The following is a 20,198-nucleotide window of genomic DNA, read 5'->3' as shown; positions in this document are numbered from 1 at the left end:
CCACCATACTCCTCTACAACCCGTCTGCCGCATACTCTTTATTGTAATTGGGACTATAAAAATCTAACATTACTATCGTTGGAATTCATTTTTTTACTTTCTAAAAGACCCACCAACCATCGGCGGGTCTACCATTGTACTCCTATACGACCCTCCCGCCGCCTCTCATTTTTATTGTAATTAAGATTTTAAAAATCAAATATGATTATCATTGGGGTTTATTTTTTTTTACTTTCTTGAAGTCATCGCCAACCGCCTTGAACCGATTGCTTCACGACCTGCCCGTCGTCTTTCCTTTTAATCATCATTAGGATTCTATTTGGTGTTTTATTAATAGTTTTAGATGTCTCATCAACCGCCACCACTCTGCTCCTCTAGAGGCCTGTTACTTAAATAATCTTGTCATTTGTTTTAGATGGTCTTTTCTTTTAATAGTTTTTTTATCAGTAATTTTAGTTATTTATAAATTGTATTCCCAGTTGAAATCTTATTTTTATTTTTCTAATTTTAGAATTTATTTTATTTTTTGAATTGTGTTCTTTTGATATTTTTATTTTTTATTTTCAATTTCGGTTGTTTCAAAACTATATTCCTACTTTAACTCTATTTTTAATTTTCCTAATTTTGGATTTTATATTATTTTTTATTTCAAATTTTAATTAATCTACTATTGGATTCTTATATGTAGTCATGAAATAATGCTTATATTTAAATTCTGAATTTAAGTTGATGTTAAATTATATTCCTACTTGAACTCTTATTTTCTTTTCTTTTTTTTAATTTCAATTTTTTATTCCGAATTTTAATTAATCTTGTATTGGATTCTTGTACGGACTCTTCTTTCAATATTCTTTATTTTTAATTCCGAATTTCAATTATTTTTAAATTGTATTTCTGCTCGAACTCTTATTTTTTACTCTTTCTATTTTCAAAATTTATTTTATTTTTATTCCGAATTTTAATTAATCATGTATTAGGTTCCTATCTAGACTGCTCTTTCAATATTGCATATTTTTAATTCCGAATTTCAGTTATTTTTATATTGTATTTCTACTTGGACTCTTCTTTTCTTTTTCTCCGTATTAATTAAGGAGGCAGTATTGTTCTAATTTTTACATGGACATGAATTCGTTTTTAAGGAACGCAAGCTGTGGATCAATACATTAATTTTAATATGAGAAAAAGTTCAAATACTTCATATAGACAAAACGAATTTAAATATCCCGGTTAGAAATAAACTTTTCCTTTTCAGATTGGTTAGTTTCACATATATGTACAGGCCGTTTATTTAGTCGTATTGATCTCGAACTCTTTTTTTACTCTGATTCCTAAGTACGTTTCTTCTTTTTACTCCGATTCCTATTTCTAGTATGTTTCTTTAAGCTTCCGTGGAAAGATTTCCATTAGCTGTACAACTCTGATTTATTTATCTATTAGATCTGAGGCGCTAAAATCTAGATATACTATGATCTAACGATTAATATTTTTCTCCTTTTCTCCGATTAATGTGGGAATTTTTAGCCTCCACAGCGAACGTGGTGCCTTCTTTTAAGGCTGTTTTAATAATATAATAGATATGACCGCCCATATACTTTATATTTTTTAGACTACCATCTTATAGGCAGAATTTACGTATTCAACATATCTAAAAAGTACAATTGTATGTTATATATAATACTAGCTTCTATTTCTAATTATCAGTATACAATTATACTTTGTATATATACAACAATTATCAATCAATCTCCACTGTCACAATCTGACCCATCATGATCTAACCATGTAAATCTTTCTCTCTTTTTCTCTGGTTAATATGAAATTTCTACACCTCAGTACCATGTTTTCAAGCTTAATAATAGATAATAGACAAGGAATGGATCGATAAAAAAAATATTGCAGGAATTTTTGACGCAATTATCCATTTTATGCATGTCCATGTTCTTAGTTACTACTCAATTCGTTTCATATTATGATTTGCTTTGATTTTTTTAGTCAAATTTTAAGAAGTTTGATCAAATTTATAAAAAAAACATTTTCAATAAAATTATTGGAATATATTTAATGTTAGATTTAGTGAAACTAATTTAGTGCTATAAATATTACTATATGTTTCTATAAACTTGGTCAAACTAAAAAAATCAAAGTTTCTTATCATGTGGATTGGAGGGAGTTTGAGTTTTGTTTTTAAACCAAATTCTTAGTTACTATTTTTTTTTCGAGGACATATATGTTTGGACAAGGTAGTGAAGTGTGTACTTTTCTTATAGTCAAATCGCTCTACACCAACCATTCCTTAGTCAAACTTCTTGCTTCCTTGTAAGAAGTCAAATTTCTAGCTTGGTTTTGCCATTCATACATTGTTGGGTTCCATGTAGTCGGGCAGTTCAGAATTGCTCACAAGAATTACGTTCAGAAGTAAGGGCAAATCAACCTACGTAAACGGAAACAGATTACCGTGGTAGGTGCATTGATCCATTGTCCATAGCAATATATAGCATAGTCAAAGCATAACAGATCATCAGCAGAAGGAGGAAACTGAGTTTTCAGTTTCTTTCTCTAGGCTTCAGTTTGCATGATTGGTCAATTGAGACATTCAGTAGTGCTAAGCCGTGGTAGTTGAGTCTTCCAAAATAATTACAGGTGAGAGCGACTAACAGGTGATGAAGATTGCGCGCGGCGCGTAGAATGTGTTGCCTGCACGGTTTCGTGCTGCGCCTGCGCGTGATGATTTGGTGAAGTCTTCAACAAAGTTTGGTGAGTCGCAACTGCCACGGATATTCCAGATCAGCGGGGTTGTTGGCCTGAGTAAGCAGACAAGGCGACGTGACGAACTCACGCTACAGTTAACATGCTGACGAGCGAAAAATCGCCGGTTGAATGTTTGGACTTGTGATTTCGGTTAACATGTCCGGATTTGGACGTTTGAACTTAAACAGTTGAACAGATAGACATGCTCGTCGATATGATCCGTGATTTATATTCTGTAGGTCTCCCTGATAGTAACATGTGAGAGAAAACGATGAGGCTGCTAGTGGGATTTAACTAAGGCCCTCTTTGTTTAGGCTTAGACTTATTGGCTTAGACTTTTAAGTCAGCTTATTGGCTTATATGATTTAATAGCTGGTGGATTTAATGTCCTAAGTTTAGTGGTGGAGTCATACATCAATCTCACATAAGCCAAAAAAAGCTTCTCCAACCTAGCTTTTGGCTTAATAGTGTTAGAGTGGCTTATGGTTTCAAAAAAACCAAACAAATAAGCTATTTGTTTGTTTAGACTTAGACTTTTCGGCTTATAAGTTGATTTATAAGCCTAAACAAAAAGGGCCTAAGACAATAATACTTGAACGAGAGATACTATACTGTACTACGTACACAAGTAACATAAGTGCTCCATCGAATTTCGAAGGGTGACTGTGCAATATGCCTGCAAGGCCCACATGGCCCAACTTGGATCAAGCCGCTAAACAGGCCCAACAATTGAGGCCCAGTAAATCACTAATCTATTATTTGTTCCTCAATGCCTTTTGCCATGCGCAGTCACAGTGTCACTCTTCCGTTATAAAACTACTAGTAAAGCCATGTGAGTTCAAACAATGAGTTCATAATAATTGTTTCTTAATCTTTAGATTATGCATTATATTTTATAATAGGAGTAATAGTATAACACTATTCTAACTTGGACCAAGTTCGAATCAGCTATTCAGTTGAGCTACTTTCTTGTTTCCAGTAGAGATATTTTCAAAAAGCTAAATGGTGTGTTTTTGTGCGGACTTTGTGTATAAAACTTTCTTAAAATGTTCAGATAAATCAATTTTTAAGTTTGTAATACGTTACTAGTTAATAGTATTATTAGATCAATTCCCGTCCTATAAAAAATAACCCAATACTAAATGTGAAGACGCATTCTAGTACAAATGTGTTATACACAGTAGTAGTGCAGCTAGTGCCACAAGGTGAAAGTGGCGATCATAGTGGGAAGTCAGTTTCTCGTGTGAAGTCAGGAATTTCAAATAAGAGCAGGTACAATAGCAGACTATAGACAGCTGCAGCACGGACTCTAAGACGCAACATGTGTATGACATGTGGGACCAGGTATTATTAGTGTAGTATATTTTTATAGATAACTATTGTATAAATTGACTATTATATTGACTATAAATGATTTGGAGCTAGCAGGTGACTATATTATTAAACTTGCTCTAAGCTTTCAGATACTGAGCCTGTTCGAAAACAGAGGTAGTATACGGTACATGCGTACAGCAATACAGTCGCAGCGCTCGTATGCCTGGGCAGTCAACCAGAGAGTCATGGGCTCACGAGAAACCATAGGTCGGGCAGGCGAGGCGAGGCCCCGAGCGAAAAGCACGCGTCACATCCGCGCGCGAGGACCGTGCAGACGCCCCGCCCGCCCGCTCGCCCCATCCATCCATTGCATCCGAACGAATGATCACCTTCACCCAGTCGCGCGGGCGCGGCGCGGGGGCCTCTCCCCCTTTACCCGTACCGTACACGGCCGCGTGCTCCTCGGCCTCAGCGCCCCCTCCCAGCCCATCCTCACCGTCCACCACTCCACCACCACTCTCCCCTCCTCCCCGCCATCTATTCCGCGCGGACTACGAGACCCCCAGCCAGCCCCAGCACGAGACGTCCCGTGTCCGTCCGCTTCGCCTCGCCCCGACCCGAGCCGCGCCGCGTGCATGTGGCGACAGCCGTAGCACGCGCCGTCCTCCCATGGCGACGTGGTCAAAAAAGCCGGGGCTCTTTTCTTCCCTCGCCTCAGCCTCTCACCGCCCGGCCGGCCGCTTTCTCATCACTTTTCACTTGCCCTTTGGATGGATTCCACCACCACAGGGGTTTTGAGCGTTCCGCTTCTTTCTACCCGGTCATTCCAGGTCGTATAATAACCGTCGGCTCATCGGCTGCTGTCAAATCAAATCTAGTATACTCCTATCACAAGCGGCATGCAAGGCTGCCGCCGTCTAATCATGTGCAAGATTCCAAGGATTAAATACGGCTTGTGTTTTGTTTATTCCGTGGCACGTCTTTTCTGCGTGACAAAATGGTTGGAGCTCAGGGCTTGGCCACCCCTAAACCTCATCATTAGTGCATGGTACAACATGCTTTCCTCGCCATGAAACTGCCAGTGTTATATCCTTTGTTTTTTCCCCGGTTCTCCATGATATATCCATCCGGGTGGGAGATATACTTCATACTAGTAGTACGGAGTATGTACACGTATTCGTCGTACAGTTCTTTTGCTTTTCTTGTGCACAGCATCGCATCGTGATTCGCTTGCGAGCTGCTCATGTGAATTTCTTTCCGCTTTGTTCGAGGAGAGGACGGACGAAATGTGTAATCGTGAAAGAAAATCTTCTTTCCGCAAAAGTAACATTTTCATATGTAGTAGTAGTCCAGTGCAGACTGCAGAGCAATTGTGAGCACATTTCTTCTTGTTTTTTTGGTTGTGAGCTCGCACGATAGAGTGCAATGTATTGGAGGAGTAGCAGCAAAGCAAAAGCGAGTGGCAGAAGGGAGGGATATATACTCCTACACTGCGTGCACTGATGCTGCTACTGTTGCACGCGTAGGCTATAGCTTAGCTGAGGTCGTAGGCCGCAATTTGAGGCAGTTTGAGCAAAGTGTATCGTGGCATGCAGAAACCGACCGATCCATGGCTTTGGCTTTTGACGAAGGGGGTGTACGGATGGAACACGGGAAGGAAAAGGCTTTGGCTCACCATCAAACACGCACGCGCCGCGCCGCCACTGTACCCAGCATTCACTCCACAGAAACGCATGCTATGAACAGTACCAGACTGTGTGACTGTACGCCTGTACGTATCAACATGGAGCACCATACCCCCACGTTATACGTTCCGCATTTGCAGCTTGAGAGGTGAGAGGACATCTCGCATTGTGTGCTTCTAAAAATCCGCTCGGTACATCCGGCAACATACTAGTAGGAGCACTGTATTTTGGAGCGGTGTATTACTGTGCTCCCGCAACTTTTTTTTTTAAGGTAAGGTTGGGGATAGCCTGTGTTGTTTGGTACTAGTACTAGTAGCTATTTTGCTCGAATATCAGAAAAAAGGGAGAGAAATACTCTGGGTTTTATCTTGGTGTCACTGGTCAAGACCAGGGTTTACGATTCTCACGAAATCCGGTCGGATTTCGCGAAATTTCGATATTCCGACGAGGGTCGAAAGTAGAAACTGTCTGAGATTTCGAGGAGTTTCATCCAAATTCAAATTTGAATTGATAAAAAAGAAAAAAAATAAAATCTTTAAATACTATGATATTCATAGAATCTATTGGGATATAAATATTCGGGAAAAAATAATGTATTGTGTGTATTTACTAAAACTTACACAGGAAAGAAAACAATAAAGAACTAAAAAAAGGAAAACACCTACATAGGGCCAGTTAGTAGTTGGTCCAAATTACAGATTACTGATCGAAATTTTGATGATTTCGATTGGAATTTCACCAAAACCGACCGGTTTTCGATAACTTGTCAGTAAACTTAGAGAATTTGTATTCAAATTTTGGTTTATGAAATTTAGTCGGAATCTATCGGTTTTTCACCGAATCATGAAATTTTGAATTCCGCCAGTACCCGAAACGAAAGGGTATGTCCAAATCATAAACGCTGGTCAAGACACAAGCAAAACATTTTGTTGATTATCGATCGGTTGGATTGGTTTGAACCGGCACAGTACAGTACATTTCTGCCGATGTGAGAGGCAGAAGTGTTGTGGTCGGGTGGTGTGGCACGCAGCGGCAATTCGCATGCGAATAGCGAGGCGTGGTGGTGAAAAGGCCTGCGCGGTTGTACCATGATTACAAGGGGGAGCTCGTACCTCTCGTAGCTGCTGCTTTTGATCCCCTCTGACGGTGACGTCATGTGACACGTCCTGTCTCCCGAGTGGCGTGGCGTGGGCCCCGCCCACCGCAACATTCCCGGGATTCTGTCTCCCGCTGCTCCCGCCAACCCGGCCCCACCCTCTCAAGTTGCAGTCACCGTTCTCTTCGTCGTCGTCGTCTCGCAGGCTGAGACACGGCACGACAGTCTCATGCCCGACCGAAAATCCTCGCATCCCGACGGCGACGGCGAGCCGTTGGATCCACCATCCGACGGCCACAAACGACTGCAGCCGAAACAGTGCCCGGCCGTACGCACATCGGAGTACTACAGTATACAGAGAAAAGTACGTGTACTGTACACTTGGACTGGTACGAAAAAAAGTTTCACGCCTGCACTGCATAGCTGCACCTGTTCGCTTGTGGTTGTGTGTGGTTGCCGATGCATGCAAAAATACAACGCCCAAATGCATTCGGTGCAGTCGTTTTGTGGCGTGTGGTCAAGCTTGCTTGGAAAACCTGTCTCTCTGTACTGCTCGGTCAAGCAGGCTCCGTACGTACGTACATGCTCCAGCCAGTACATGAGGCTGTACTCCTACATGGAAGGCGTCTTCTTTTGGCACATCTATCGTTGATCGATCGGTCGAATCCGTCGTTCGACGCCATGGTGATGCACAAGACGACGACGCGTGTGTTTTTGTGTTGTTATGTGATGTGATGGGCCTCGCTGAGACTGAGACCCTGTTTAGATGGGACTAAAACTTTTAAGTCCCTATCACATCGGATGTTTGGAAATTAATTATAAATATTAAACATAGACTATTAATAAAACCCATCCATAATCTTGGACTAATTCGTGAGATGAATCTATTGAGTCTAATTAATCCATAATTAGCCTATGTGATGCTACAGTAAACATTCTCTAATTATGGATTAATTAGGCTTAAAAAATTTGTCTCGTGAATTAGCTTTCATTTATATAATTAGTTTTATAAGCAGTCTATATTTAATACTCTAAATTAGTGTCTAAATATAGGGACTAAAGTTAAGTCCCTGGATCTAAACACCACCTGAGTGCGTCTGTGTAGTACTACGTGTGTGCATGTGTGGAGCGAGAGCTCGAGCTTCCTGCCCGAGACGACGAGATATGGATCGGAATCGGATTCCATGCGCCGCGCGGCGAGCGATCCATCCATCGACGCGACCCAAGACCGAAGCGTGTGTGCGGGTGTGTAGCCGCGTCCTGGTCTTTTCGGCTACGTCTTGTATGACATCTGCTCTGCTCAGCCCCAGCTGAATCAGTACTAGCTCAGCACAAGATTCCTGCTGCCTCGTAAGCGTGACCATTGAATCGAGATTGTTTTCAGCCAGCAGGAGGAGCAACTCTAAGAGTAAGGCCATTCATAGTGGACTTATATGATATTCAGCCTCTACTAAAAAAGAATATTCCTTGCCACATCCTTAAATTGTGTAGCTTTATTAGGTTCGCATAGCTAACTTTAGCTACTCGTTCCTCGTCTCAAGGCGGGACCCACACTAGGGCTTGAGGAGAGAGAGGGGAGAGGGGCGAGGTAGCCGATGGCTCGGAGGAGGAGGGGAGAGCGGGGGAGGAGAAGAGGAGGCTAGTGCCGCCGTCGTAGTCATCGCTCGCGCTCGACGGGGCGGTGTCAACGGCCTGCAGTGAGAGACAAAGATTGGGAGAAAGGAGGAAGGAACCATCGTCGTCGCCGCCGTCCGAGGATGGATCTAGCGAGCTCAATGCCGCCCCTGTCTGAAGAGGTGGATATGGCGAGCTCGGCAGTGCCACCATCGTCATCCACCAGAGAGGAGAGAAAGACCCAGCACCACCTCCTCCACCGTAGCGACCGAGGTCGATTTGTCCTCGCTCCCGCGCTGAGTCCACGCCGTGGACCTCATTGACCCCCGCCGCCAGATTTGCGCCACCAACCTCGCCTTCCCCGGCTCCTGCGCCGATTCCCTCCGTCGCTCTTGCCGCGCCGTCCTCTCAACTGCTGCACGCGCCCAGTGCCGCGCAGCTCGTGCGGAAGGAGCTCGGGCCGCCGCTTGACTGCCCCGCCGCCCGATGCTGTCCTAGATCAACCGGGGGAGTCGGGCCGCCGCCAAGCTCCTCCGCCACTTCCGCGCGCCGGCGCTCGTCTTTTTTCTTGGGGGGGAGGGGGGGGAGGGGGGAGGAGGAGGGTGGTGCGCCGGCGAGCGCCAAGCCCCGCCGCCCCTCCGGTCGATGCCGTCGTCGCTTGGCTGCTCAGTGCGGTGAATGCGGTGGGGAAAGAAGACAGGAGAGAGGGGAGAGAAAAAAAGTGGTAAAAGCTGGTACTGGTGGGACCCACAAGTAGTAACTTGCACTGTGGCACATGTAGCTAAACATTGTTTCTGATTTAGGTGGCGCGCGAGGCTCCGCAAATACTAGTGGCACATTGTGAATGTCCTAAGGTATACACGCTGCACAATTGCACAGTACACTATACTGATGGAGTATGCAACTGTGCACGATGTGAGTTCTGTCCCAAAAAAACTGCTTTTGGATACAATGCAAAGGTTAGTGGATTTTCAGCTCACAATATGAAAGTCGTCGCATGACTTCTTTTTGTAATCGTACTAATCGCGCGCTTTTTGTGACGGCGTGGCATAGACGCATGTAAACGCATGCCTTTTCGCAAATTTGTAAAACAAAACGAACCTTTTGTCCCAACTGGTGCAAAAGCGTGAGGAAAACGAAATGATTCGTGGTGAGCTACAACACACTTCACTCGATCGATCGTAGTAGCAGGCTACTAGCCGCAGCAGCAGTAGGTCATCGGACGCCACAGCGATGATTTGCATGATTCCTCATGTTGATCCCTGGCGGTGGTAAGAAGAGGGGGAAAAAGTGACTTTTTATCGTCAACAGCGAAAAGCAAACCGCTCGCGGGAATCTCATTATTGGCGTACCATTTTTTTTTAACCTTTCGAGGCCAAATACGCCATGCCTTCCATCCGTCGATCTACCGGTTGGAGTAGTAGCTGTTATATTGTGCTCACGTTTTTGCTAGTGTTGTAGACGTGGCCGCGTGCGTGAGAAAACGAGACCGAGAAAATGTGGCGTGCGTCGCATGGTGGAGGGAGGGACAGAGATGTGGCACGGCTCGGCGCGTCGCGTTTGGCTGGACACGAGGACAGTACGTACGCCTGCGCTGACAAGTGGGGGATCACCATGGAAAAGAGAAGCGAGCAAATGGGGATAGTGTCGTGCATTGAGAGAGAGAGAGAGGCGATCGACTGACGACGACGACGCAAGGAAAAGCTACAGCGGGTAGCGAGGGACGACACGCAGCGAGCGAGCCTGCGCAAATGAGGAATCATGGCTTCCCCCCTCGAAAGGTCGGCATCTTTCGCGCAAAGCATCCGCGGTCAGCAGCATCACACACTGGAGCAGCAGCAGCAGCAGCAGGAGAGAGGCTGGGAAGCCAAGACCAAGAGAGAGAAGGCAAAAGGCGCAAAGGGGAAGAGGGGAGCACGACCACCCTCCTCCGTATCATTGCCATCTACTGCCCCCATCCTACTACTACTCCTACACCCGTCTACTCCACTCCACAACCTCTTCTTCTTCCTCCTCGCGTGCGTCCGGGCCTAGCTGTAGCACGAGCTCGCCTGCCCATCTCTCTCTCTTCACCGCTTTGCCTTTGCTGGCGTTGCGCGTTTTGCCACACTCGCTGCTTCTTTTTTATACTTCGGGTTTGGGCGGGTGCCACTGGAGACATTCGTGGGGTGCCATTGCGGCGTCTTCTCCTCTCTCAGGAGGTGAGTGGGCTCTGTGCTCTTGGCTTGTCTCTCAGCTACTTGCTTCTTCTTAGCATTACCCATTTTAAGTTTTTGGTTGTTCTAATCCGGTGATCTTGGGTGTTCCCTCCGGCATTGCCGATGTTCTTGAGACTACGATCACACATTCATGTGCATGGGTGAGTGATGGTCTTCGCTTCTTGTGAAAATGCCTCACCTGGGGGAAGGAGGGCTGGTACTAGTGCTACTAGAGGGGTGGCGTTCCTGTTCCCTTGTTCGTAGGCATTCGCCTGGAGCTGTGTTTGCATTTACAAGCTTCACGGCAGAGGATGATTGCCAAGTGGCATTTCGTCGAGCACGTAGCTGATATATTCGTGGTGACATTTACTAGTACTAGTGCTACTACTCTCCGCGTAGCTTTCTACTGCTACTAATCCTAGAGACATGAGCTGTGTGGCGTAAAACACAAAAGCCGCCTGCTTTCTTGGGAAAGGGAGGTGGTTTTGGCCGCCATGGGGACCCAACACCCAAGCTATAGCTAGCCAATGCATTTTGAACCTCCCTTCTCCACGAATTCCTATTTTATTTTGGCTCTCCACTTTGACTGCTGCTCACACTGCACACCGTATGAAATGATATCCTCTGCCTCTGTTGCAATGGTATGCAGCCATTTGTGACATTTGGTCGATGGTGAAGTGTGGCTAAGCTGCTCGCTTGGCTTAGTACTCTGGAATTGAGGTTTTATCAGAATCTTGGCATTCAGATTGCAGCTGTTCTTGGGTTTCTTGGAGACATATGGCGTCCTCGCAGGAGAAGGCCAAGACGGGTGTTCTGAGAAATGCCGCAGCGCTGCTCGACGAAATGCAGCTCATGGGAGAAACACAGGGTGAGTGTTTCAGACTTTCAGTCAGATTCTGCTGCTTGTTGATGCATAATTGCGCACAAATTTGTTGCAATTTTTGGCATGATGCGAGTAGCGTCCGTTCCTTCTTCAGGTGCCAAGAAGGTGATCAACTCGGAGCTCTGGCACGCTTGTGCCGGGCCGCTTGTGTGCTTGCCGCAGCGGGGGAGCCTCGTGTACTACTTCCCTCAGGGGCACAGTGAACAGGTCAATCTTACTGTCTTTTTTCACAAATTGCAGCTAATCTCGTTTTGAAATGCTGCAACCATAGACAACAATTTGGTCAGATTGATGCTCAATAATACTTTGGGATTGCTATTGGAATGATCAATGTTGAAGGGATGATGCCCTTGCAGGTTGCAGCGACAACTAGAAAGATTCCAAATTCCCGCATTCCGAACTACCCAAACCTGCCATCTCAGTTGCTGTGTCAAGTTCACAACATCACCTTGCATGTGAGTTCAAGCAAATTCAATTCCAAACATATTTGTGGCCAAATGTGTTTTGCCTGTGCTTGATTGTTTGTTTTGCACAGGCCGACAAGGACACTGATGAAGTTTATGCACAGATGACCCTTCAGCCAGTAAACTCTGTAAGTATGATGTTTCTCTGTTACATTGTGTACTGAGTTCTGTACTACTTTATTTGGTTCTATTAAAATGTAAACACCAATTGTTATTGAAATGCATAAAATGTGATTACAGAAACAAAAATTCAGTGTGCAAGGAATAAAAGATGGATTCTAAATTAATATTTATTTGTGCCGTCTATTGTAGGAAACGGATGTATTCCCTATTCCAACTCTTGGTGCTTATACCAAAAGCAAGCACCCCACTGAATATTTCTGCAAGAATTTAACCGCAAGTGATACGAGTACACATGGTGGTTTCTCGGTGCCACGAAGGGCTGCAGAGAAGTTGTTCCCACAACTGGTATAGCCTTTATCTACATTTTGTTTGCCGCATAGTTTTTCTGTAAAAAAATGCTTCAGCTCATGGGTTTAAGTTCTGTACCGACAGGATTACTCAATGCAACCTCCTAACCAGGAGCTTATTGTTCGAGATTTGCATGATAACATGTGGACATTCCGTCACATTTATCGTGGTAGGGTCAAACAATATTCGGATTTTATTTGTCTTGTTCATTGATACATAAATATATGCTTCTTGGGCCACTGTCTCCTAAAAGTTTCTTCTTTTCTTGTCCCTTGCAGGACAGCCAAAACGACATCTTCTAACAACTGGATGGAGTCTCTTTGTTGGGGCAAAGCGTCTAAAAGCAGGGGACTCTGTCTTATTTATAAGGTGAAATAAGTTCTATAAATACATGCAAAGTCTGTTTGTTACTTAACCTGTGTGTGCTATCAGAAAATTGAATCTGAGATTGTTAAGCCTTTTGATACTAAACCCTATGCAACAATTCATGCATTGAAATACCACAAGAACTGCTTATGTTATTTGCTCTTTCGAAAGAATGTCCATTACTAGTATTAGATTTTCCTACAGCGGCTATCTACTTAACCTTAACCAATATATACATATTCAACTTTCTAGAATATTAAAATCTCAACAACAATAACTTTTCTATTTCTTGTCAGTTCTAATGTGAATATGACTGTTATAGGACACCGCACTTTTTACTCACTCGGACTGACAACAGCTTGTATGTAATAGTATAATATTTTCTTCACAAATATGTGAGGATGAAATGCCATTTTTGACAGAAGTTCCTGATTGCAGGGATGAGAAGTCACAACTTCTTTTGGGTGTTAGGCGAGCCACGCGACAACAAACAATGTTGTCATCTTCTGTTCTATCTACTGATAGCATGCACATTGGCGTTCTTGCTGCTGCAGCTCATGCCGCATCAAGTGGTAGTTCATTTACTATCTACTACAATCCTAGGTATAGAAATTTACTTACCCTTTTACATATGCTTTTTTTTTTTCCTGGTGAGCATTTGGTCATTCATGGAATCTCCATAGGACAAGTCCTTCGCCATTTGTAATTCCTGTAGCAAGGTACAACAAGGCAACATATATGCAACCATCAGTTGGAATGAGATTTGCGATGATGTTTGAGACAGAGGAGTCAAGCAAGCGCAGGTTTGTCCACTTTTTGTTCTCATTTTACATAGCTTTTGTTTTCTGTTTCAGATTTTATCTTTATGCTATTTATTTATGTCCACAAACTAGACCTTGGTGTACAACCGTGTAATGGATTATGCTGCTTTAAAAGTATAAATAATTCAACTGTGAATTTTCATGATTCACATTGGAAAAATAATGACTACATCAAATGTCGTTGCATGGGCATACTTGCGTTCTATGTTGAGTTTAGCGTTTTGTTGATTAAGTACAGCTAGAAAACATATTCCATATTGTAAACAAAATTGTCTTGTTTTACAGATACACAGGTACAGTTGTGGGAATAAGTGACTACGACCCCATGAGATGGCCCAATTCTAAATGGCGCAACTTACAGGTGCCTTTTTCATGCAAAAGCTTAAGGAAAACTCAGAATTCTGCCTATCATGGTGTATTTGATATTTATATACTTCTTGCTACTAGGTCGAATGGGATGAACATGGGTATGGAGAAAGACCTGAGCGTGTGAGCATATGGGATATTGAAACTCCAGAAAACACTCTTGTGTTCCCTTCGTCGACCTTGAATTCAAAGCGGCAATGTCTTCCTGGTTATGGAGGTATGTCTCTGACATATGCTATACAAATATTTATGGTCGTGCAATATGCTGAAACATGCCTTACCCTTTTGCAGTTTCAGTGCCTGGGATGGAAATTGGATCAGCAAATATGTCATCATTTCCAAGGGCTCAGGGTAATCCCTATGGCAGTTTGCAGCACATTCCAGCTGTTGGATCAGAATTGGCTATCATGCTTCTCAACCAATCTGGTCAAACCCTTGGGAGTCCCCTTAGTTTTCACCAGTCCTCATATTCTAGTATTATCCAAAATGTGAAGCAGAATTATATCCCTCCTCTAACAGTTAGCACTTCAGCTTGTTTGACAAAGCAAGAAAGCCTGCCTTCAGATGATGCCCAGCACCAGTTCCATATGGCAAATATGCAGAATGGTGATCTTGAAGGCTCTGAAGTCCAGCCTGTCATTGATTCGATTTCTGAGTCAAAGTTGAATGCTACATCAAGAGATCCAAGAAACACAGATTCATACACAAGTCGAAGTACTTCGGAGCAAAACAGTAAGGGTGAGCCTAGAGGCAAGACTCGTAGGAGTAAGAAGGGCTTGCCTCACAAAACCGTTTCAGAGAAATCTGACCTTTCTTCAGCCCCTTCTTGGATCTGTGACAATCAGCAGGTTGGTTTAGAATCGAAACTGGTTGGTTGTGATGAACAAGTAAACTGTGGAAATATTGAAGATTCATCAGGTGCACTTACTCAAGGTAATTTTGTTGGACAGCCGCATGGCCATCAGGTTGAACAAAAGGGAGTGCTGTCGCCACCAAAGGTAGAATCATCAAAATCACCTGATGGAGGAAAGTCTGTCAATTCGTTTCCAAACCAAGGGTGTTTTTCACAGTTCATTGATGGTCTTGATTGGATGACTCAGCCTTCCTACTACCAAGACTCCAATGTAATTCAACCAGCCGGTGTGTCAGAGAACATTTTCAGTTCTTCTGCAGATATACCTCCCTCAATGATTGCTGATACTATGGAGACTTTTCAGGCTTCATGTCTTTCTGATTGCCTTCCTAATTCCATACAAGAATTCATCTCCAGCCCAGATCTGAATTCACTAACCTTTCTTTCACCTGACATGCAAAATTTGGAGGTCCAACTCCAGCATGATGGAAGCAATTTGCCAAGCACGTCCAACTCGTTTGTACAGATGAGTTTTTCTGAAGAGAGTGCAAGTCAGAGTGCAAACTTAAGTGGACTTCACATGGAATCTACACACAGAAGCATAAACACCACTTCATGCTCTCAACCAATGTCTACTGGGGGCTTTGATGCAGGGATGTACTCAAAGTTGCCACGTTTAAAAGAATCCCAAATCTTGTCTTTGCCAGAGATTCATACCAATTCCATGGGAACATCAGCTTGCAGTATGGATGCAACCGAGTACAGCCTTGACCGAAGTGCGAAGCCGATGAAACCACCAGTGCGGACATATACAAAGGTTTATACTACTTGACTGTTTATATGTTACCATTTGTCAAATGCTCTTGATAGTAAATATAACTTAACAACTATCTATTATGTTTTTTTTTGTAATACATAGGTTCAAAAGCAAGGATCAGTTGGAAGATCTATCGATGTTACAGGGTTTAGAAATTACCATGAGTTGAGATCTGCCATCGCTTGCATGTTTGGTCTCCAGGGGAAATTGGAGCATCCTGGCAGTTCAGAGTGGAAGCTTGTATATGTCGACTACGAAAATGATGTTCTTCTTGTCGGAGATGATCCATGGGAGTAAGTAGACATGTCTTCGAATTGGTGTCTCCTGTTCTTTCTACTCCTGGTCAGCATATTAATTGACACTCATACCTATGTGCTTTTGCTTCTACAGGGAATTCATCAACTGTGTCCGGTGCATCCGGATTTTGTCACCTTCAGAAGTACAACAGATGAGCGAGAATGGCATGCATGTTTTGAACGACTGTATTCAAGCAGCTTAGTAGTACCATTTTCTGGATGAAGCTCTATATCGACATGAAGGCCACAAGAGAAATGCACATCCGAGAAGCTGTAGTTCTCTGAATGCGTTGCATTACTGAATGTTAAGCTGATTTGTTGACACTTGACAGTAGTGTTTGTGGTAGAGACTTACAGGAAAAAAAAAGGCTCATCTTTTGCAAGAAGACCAGGTAGGAAAGCCCAAGCTGTGGAAAATAGTGTGCAGTGATTACTCATGCTTTGATGCATTTCCAACTTCCACTGTATGTTGCGAGCTATGTCGAATCAGAAACTTATTTGGTTCCTTACTTCACTCAGTATACATTCAGTTTGATCTATCTCCATGATGCAATACGAGGGGAGGTAGTACAGTATACAAACATGAGTTAGATTGTAGAACCAAAAACAATGATTTTCAAATTTTTCAATGTAGTATTATAGAACGACATATATGATCTGGAGAAGGGTGAGGCTACAAGCAAGGTCGCAAGGTCCGTAGGAGTAAGAGCTTGTCTCACAAAACCATTTCAGAAAAATCTGACATTTCTACTTTGAGCGAACAATCATTGTTTGCAACACCCCGAGTACCTAAGACCCTCATGCTACATGTGAGCATCAAAGGATGATAGAACAATAGCCAAAAAACCAGTGCAATCACAAAGGAGTAGTATCTACTAGCGACGATCCAAAAGAAACCGCTTCCTGGTAGAAATCCTCTCCTGCAAACGTTCCAATCAATCCAGTTGATTTCGCCACCCGCATCTTGATAAGTACTCGTAGAAGACTTCACCAGACATAAGTTCACCTGCATTCAAAATATGTGACCCAACGTAAAATTTACTCATTATTTTGATTGCTAATAAGCTATATGAATAAGCATATAAGTATAATTGAAACAATGAGTCCCTCACTTTATGCTATATTTTTCCATGCCTCCAGAAACCATACCTTTAGAGGCCGGCCACATCAATATCAACACTGGCCTTGCAATAAAACTGGATAGCTGCAGCACCCATGATTTCAAGAAAATAAGCAACAGCATGCGCAACCACCTTTGAGTGATTTTTTCAGATTTTTGTGTGACCCAGCAAGAGAAACACCACAAGTGTGGAAGCATGGAGGCACAGATGGATGAACTCGGTCTTTCTAGTGGGCTCAAAATCATAGGCAGTGTCAACAAGATACTTCCCAGCTTGGAGAGCTATAAAGAGACCAAACCAAAAGAGAGCAATATACACATCAAGCTCTGACTCATCTGTAATGTGTTTCAGCAGCTTCCAGGTAATTAGCACAAGTGAGCCATGGAACGCAAGAAGCAATAGTGCCAGTATACCTAGCCGCATCCAACGCTTGCGTTCTTTTTCCCTACTTTCATCACTCTCAGTATGGCCATTGTTGATCCCATTGCTGCCTCTCTCCCTACTCCTATCGCTGTTCATGTTGTTGCTCATCCTGCTGCTGCTACTGCTGCTGCTGCTGCTGCTGCCACCGCTGTTGCTGCCCCTCCTCCTCCTCCTCCTCCTGCTGCTGGTGCTGCTGCTGCTGCTGCTGCTGCTGTCTCTCTCCCTTGTCCTCTGTCTGAATTGCCCAGCAGGTCCAAGCAGCCTTTCCGTGCCATTTTCAGTGTCTTGAGCTGTATCCCACTCCCGAGCCAAATTGTTCAAGCCATTTTCCATCGTCCATTCATGGCCTGATTCAGTGTTGTTGCTCTGGCCAGCCAGATTTTGTAATTCCACTATATCAAGAGTTACATCAGCTCTCTGCCTGTCTGTCACCACATTTGTGCTTGGGCCTGCCAGAAAATTGGAGCTGAGCTCAATGGTGCTCCTTGACATTTCCTGGTGAGGCACTTGGCCTGGTGGATTGAAAGGCGGGAGAGGTGGAGCACGGAAAGATGGCAGGGATCCATCCCTTGAGACTGCTGCTGAAGGAGGCGGCGCTGCTGCACTTGCCGTAGTGGACGAGGTCTGTGTAGAAAGCCGAACCGTGGGCGGTGATGGAACCATTGGCGGCGGCAGAGCGCGCGAGCTGGCGGACGCTGGTGGGGAGAAGGTCGGTGAAGGCGGTGATGGAACCATTGGCGGTGGCAGAGCGCGCGAGCTGGCGGACGCTGGTGGGGAGAAGGTCGGTGAAGGAGAAAATCCTGGCAACGACGAACTGGAACAGCTCTCCCATACCGTCGACGAGCTGGTCGGTGAGAGCTCCAGAAGCGGTGGTGGTGTTGGTGGCGACGAGGTGGATGGAGCCGAGACCTTCGTCGAGGGCGGTGACAAGGAGGGCGAGCGGGCCGCCCCTCGCCGCCGCCGTGTAGGAGCGGACGTGGCGTCGCGGGTATGCGGCGGGGCCGACGAGGAGCGCGTACCCCTTCCCCGCCGTGCCGAGGTAGCTGCTGCTGGTGAAATCATCGTCGGCGACGTGCTTGTGATCGGCGTGGAGTGGAGGAAGACGAAGGTTGGCGACGAGGAGCCGTCGCGTGGCCTCGCAATGTTGCGGCGGCGCCGACAAGGAGAGTGTACGCCCTCCCCGCCGCGCCGCGGCGGGTGGGGTTGGTTTGCTCGCGTTCTTCGTCGGAAGGGACGAACAGTACCCCGCAGATTTGGGAGGAATTGGATTTGATTTTGGTAAGACGGTAGAAATAATGGTGAGAGGTTTATGAATTTTTGGGGGACACGCCAGTGGCACGGGAAGTGTGTGCACGCAGCAATTCCTTTGCCTCGTTCCCGCTTCCCGCGCCAGCTCTGTTTATTGCTGTGTGTACGCTGTAGAAGTTACACCGTTCTTGCAACAAATCGAAAAACAAAAGATGCATTTATGAGCAGGGAGTAGGGAATAAACCCACTACCACCGGTATTTGTTACGGAAACTACTAGTACGACTAGTCCTGTTCTTCTGTTCTGGGAGGAGCTAAGGCAAACCATGGTTTTCTCTATGTACTGGGAGTAGTTCGCAATAGATTCTCTAACTAGTTTTGTTTTGTCCGTTTTAGATTGATGCCAAAATATGTTCTATCATTTTTTTTATGATTTGAATGGTAATTGTGATGTTTTGATTTGAAACTAAATAGTTGGCGTTGCCCATCCCTAATAATAGATAGAAATCCGTCCTCTACATCCACATACCCAACTAGACATGAGATAATCATGAACGTTTGATATAATTAGTGAGCATATTTTAATTTTTTGGATGACCCTTATCTCTCACTTCTTCCTCTTCCTCCTTTCACCCCTTCATTGGCCAACTCCTCTCATTCCTCTTCTCCACATCGCCTCCCTTGGCAGCTTGTTGTGTGGGAGGTACTTTCGCCTCCTCACCTTGGTGACGTTGCTGGCGAGGGATGGTAGTGGTGGAGGCCACCCCATCTTCTCCACCTTTGGCTTGACGATGCTCGACTGCCATCTTCATTCCCAATTCGGGCACAAAGAAGAAGAGGGAGGAAGTGGCGGTCAAGAAAGCGCGTTGAGCTTTGGTCGAAGTGGGAGGAGGAAGGAAGAGGCAGCTTCCTCCATGACCGCCATCGCCGGACGACACTAACGTGGCAAGGCTGGTTAGTGTCGTGGCAGCCACCATCGTGATCATTCCGTCGAACGGTGGGGGAATGACGCTCCTTGTCGATGGGTGTCGTTGCACCAACACCGACCGCCATCCCTACTCGAGCCCGTGTGGCACTATGAGGAAGGGAGAGGGGAGGGGAAACAGCTAAGGAAGAAAGGTACATAGATTTTAATAGTTAGGGATTAAAATATCTGGTATTATAGTTGAAGGACGAATCAGATTGGATGTAGTAGATTTGAGGAGTTAAGTGGACTAAGGCCCTACTTGGTTCATGGGACTAATCCATTAGTCCCTCCATTTTAGTCCCTTTTAATTCCTAAGAATCCAGACATAGGTAACTAAAAGTGTACACTCTGGGACTAAAATTTATTAGTCCCTCTTGAAGGTACTTATAGGCATAGTAGAAAAAACCGGAACGGTAGATGACTCGGTCACCATGCTGGTTCACTGGTT

At 44.5% G+C, this 20,198-nt stretch overlaps 1 protein-coding gene across 2 annotated transcripts; it reads left to right on the top strand.

Moving 5' to 3' along the window:
* Positions 1–10,383: 10,383 nt before the first annotated feature.
* LOC127771174 (auxin response factor 11) lies at positions 10,384–16,501 on the top strand. Of its 2 annotated transcripts, none has more exons than XM_052297014.1 (15): positions 10,384–10,658; positions 11,305–11,523; positions 11,633–11,745; positions 11,895–11,993; positions 12,074–12,130; positions 12,315–12,470; positions 12,558–12,639; positions 12,752–12,842; positions 13,278–13,442; positions 13,523–13,642; positions 13,946–14,021; positions 14,108–14,243; positions 14,318–15,696; positions 15,799–15,989; positions 16,087–16,501. In XM_052297014.1, the coding sequence occupies exons 2-15, from the start codon at positions 11,433–11,435 to the stop codon at positions 16,193–16,195; spliced, it is 2,865 nt and encodes a 954-aa protein (XP_052152974.1). In that variant the 5' UTR covers positions 10,384–10,658; positions 11,305–11,432; the 3' UTR covers positions 16,196–16,501. The 2 variants fall into 2 exon arrangements, with proteins under 2 accessions (XP_052152974.1, XP_052152973.1); XM_052297013.1 differs by having other exon boundaries at positions 10,385–10,658; positions 12,558–12,642.
* Positions 16,502–20,198: the final 3,697 nt, after the last annotated feature.

Source organism: Oryza glaberrima, chromosome 4 (assembly GCF_000147395.1).
Source record: "Oryza glaberrima chromosome 4, OglaRS2, whole genome shotgun sequence".
Classification (NCBI taxonomy): domain Eukaryota; kingdom Viridiplantae; phylum Streptophyta; class Magnoliopsida; order Poales; family Poaceae; genus Oryza; species Oryza glaberrima.
This window is presented reverse-complemented; position numbering and strand designations above follow the sequence as displayed.

What these genes read in the sequence shown, in the direction of transcription:
- LOC127771174 (XM_052297013.1), top strand. Translation starts at nt 11,433, where the DNA reads ATGGCGTCCTCGCAGGAGAAGGCCAAGACGGGTGTTCTGAGAAATGCC. An exon ending in TTCACAACATCACCTTGCAT is followed by an intron (nt 11,994 to 12,073) that starts GTGAGTTCAAGC and finishes TGTTTTGCACAG; the next exon opens with GCCGACAAGGACACTGATGA. An exon ending in GTCGGAGATGATCCATGGGA is followed by an intron (nt 15,990 to 16,086) that starts GTAAGTAGACAT and finishes TTGCTTCTACAG; the next exon opens with GGAATTCATCAACTGTGTCC.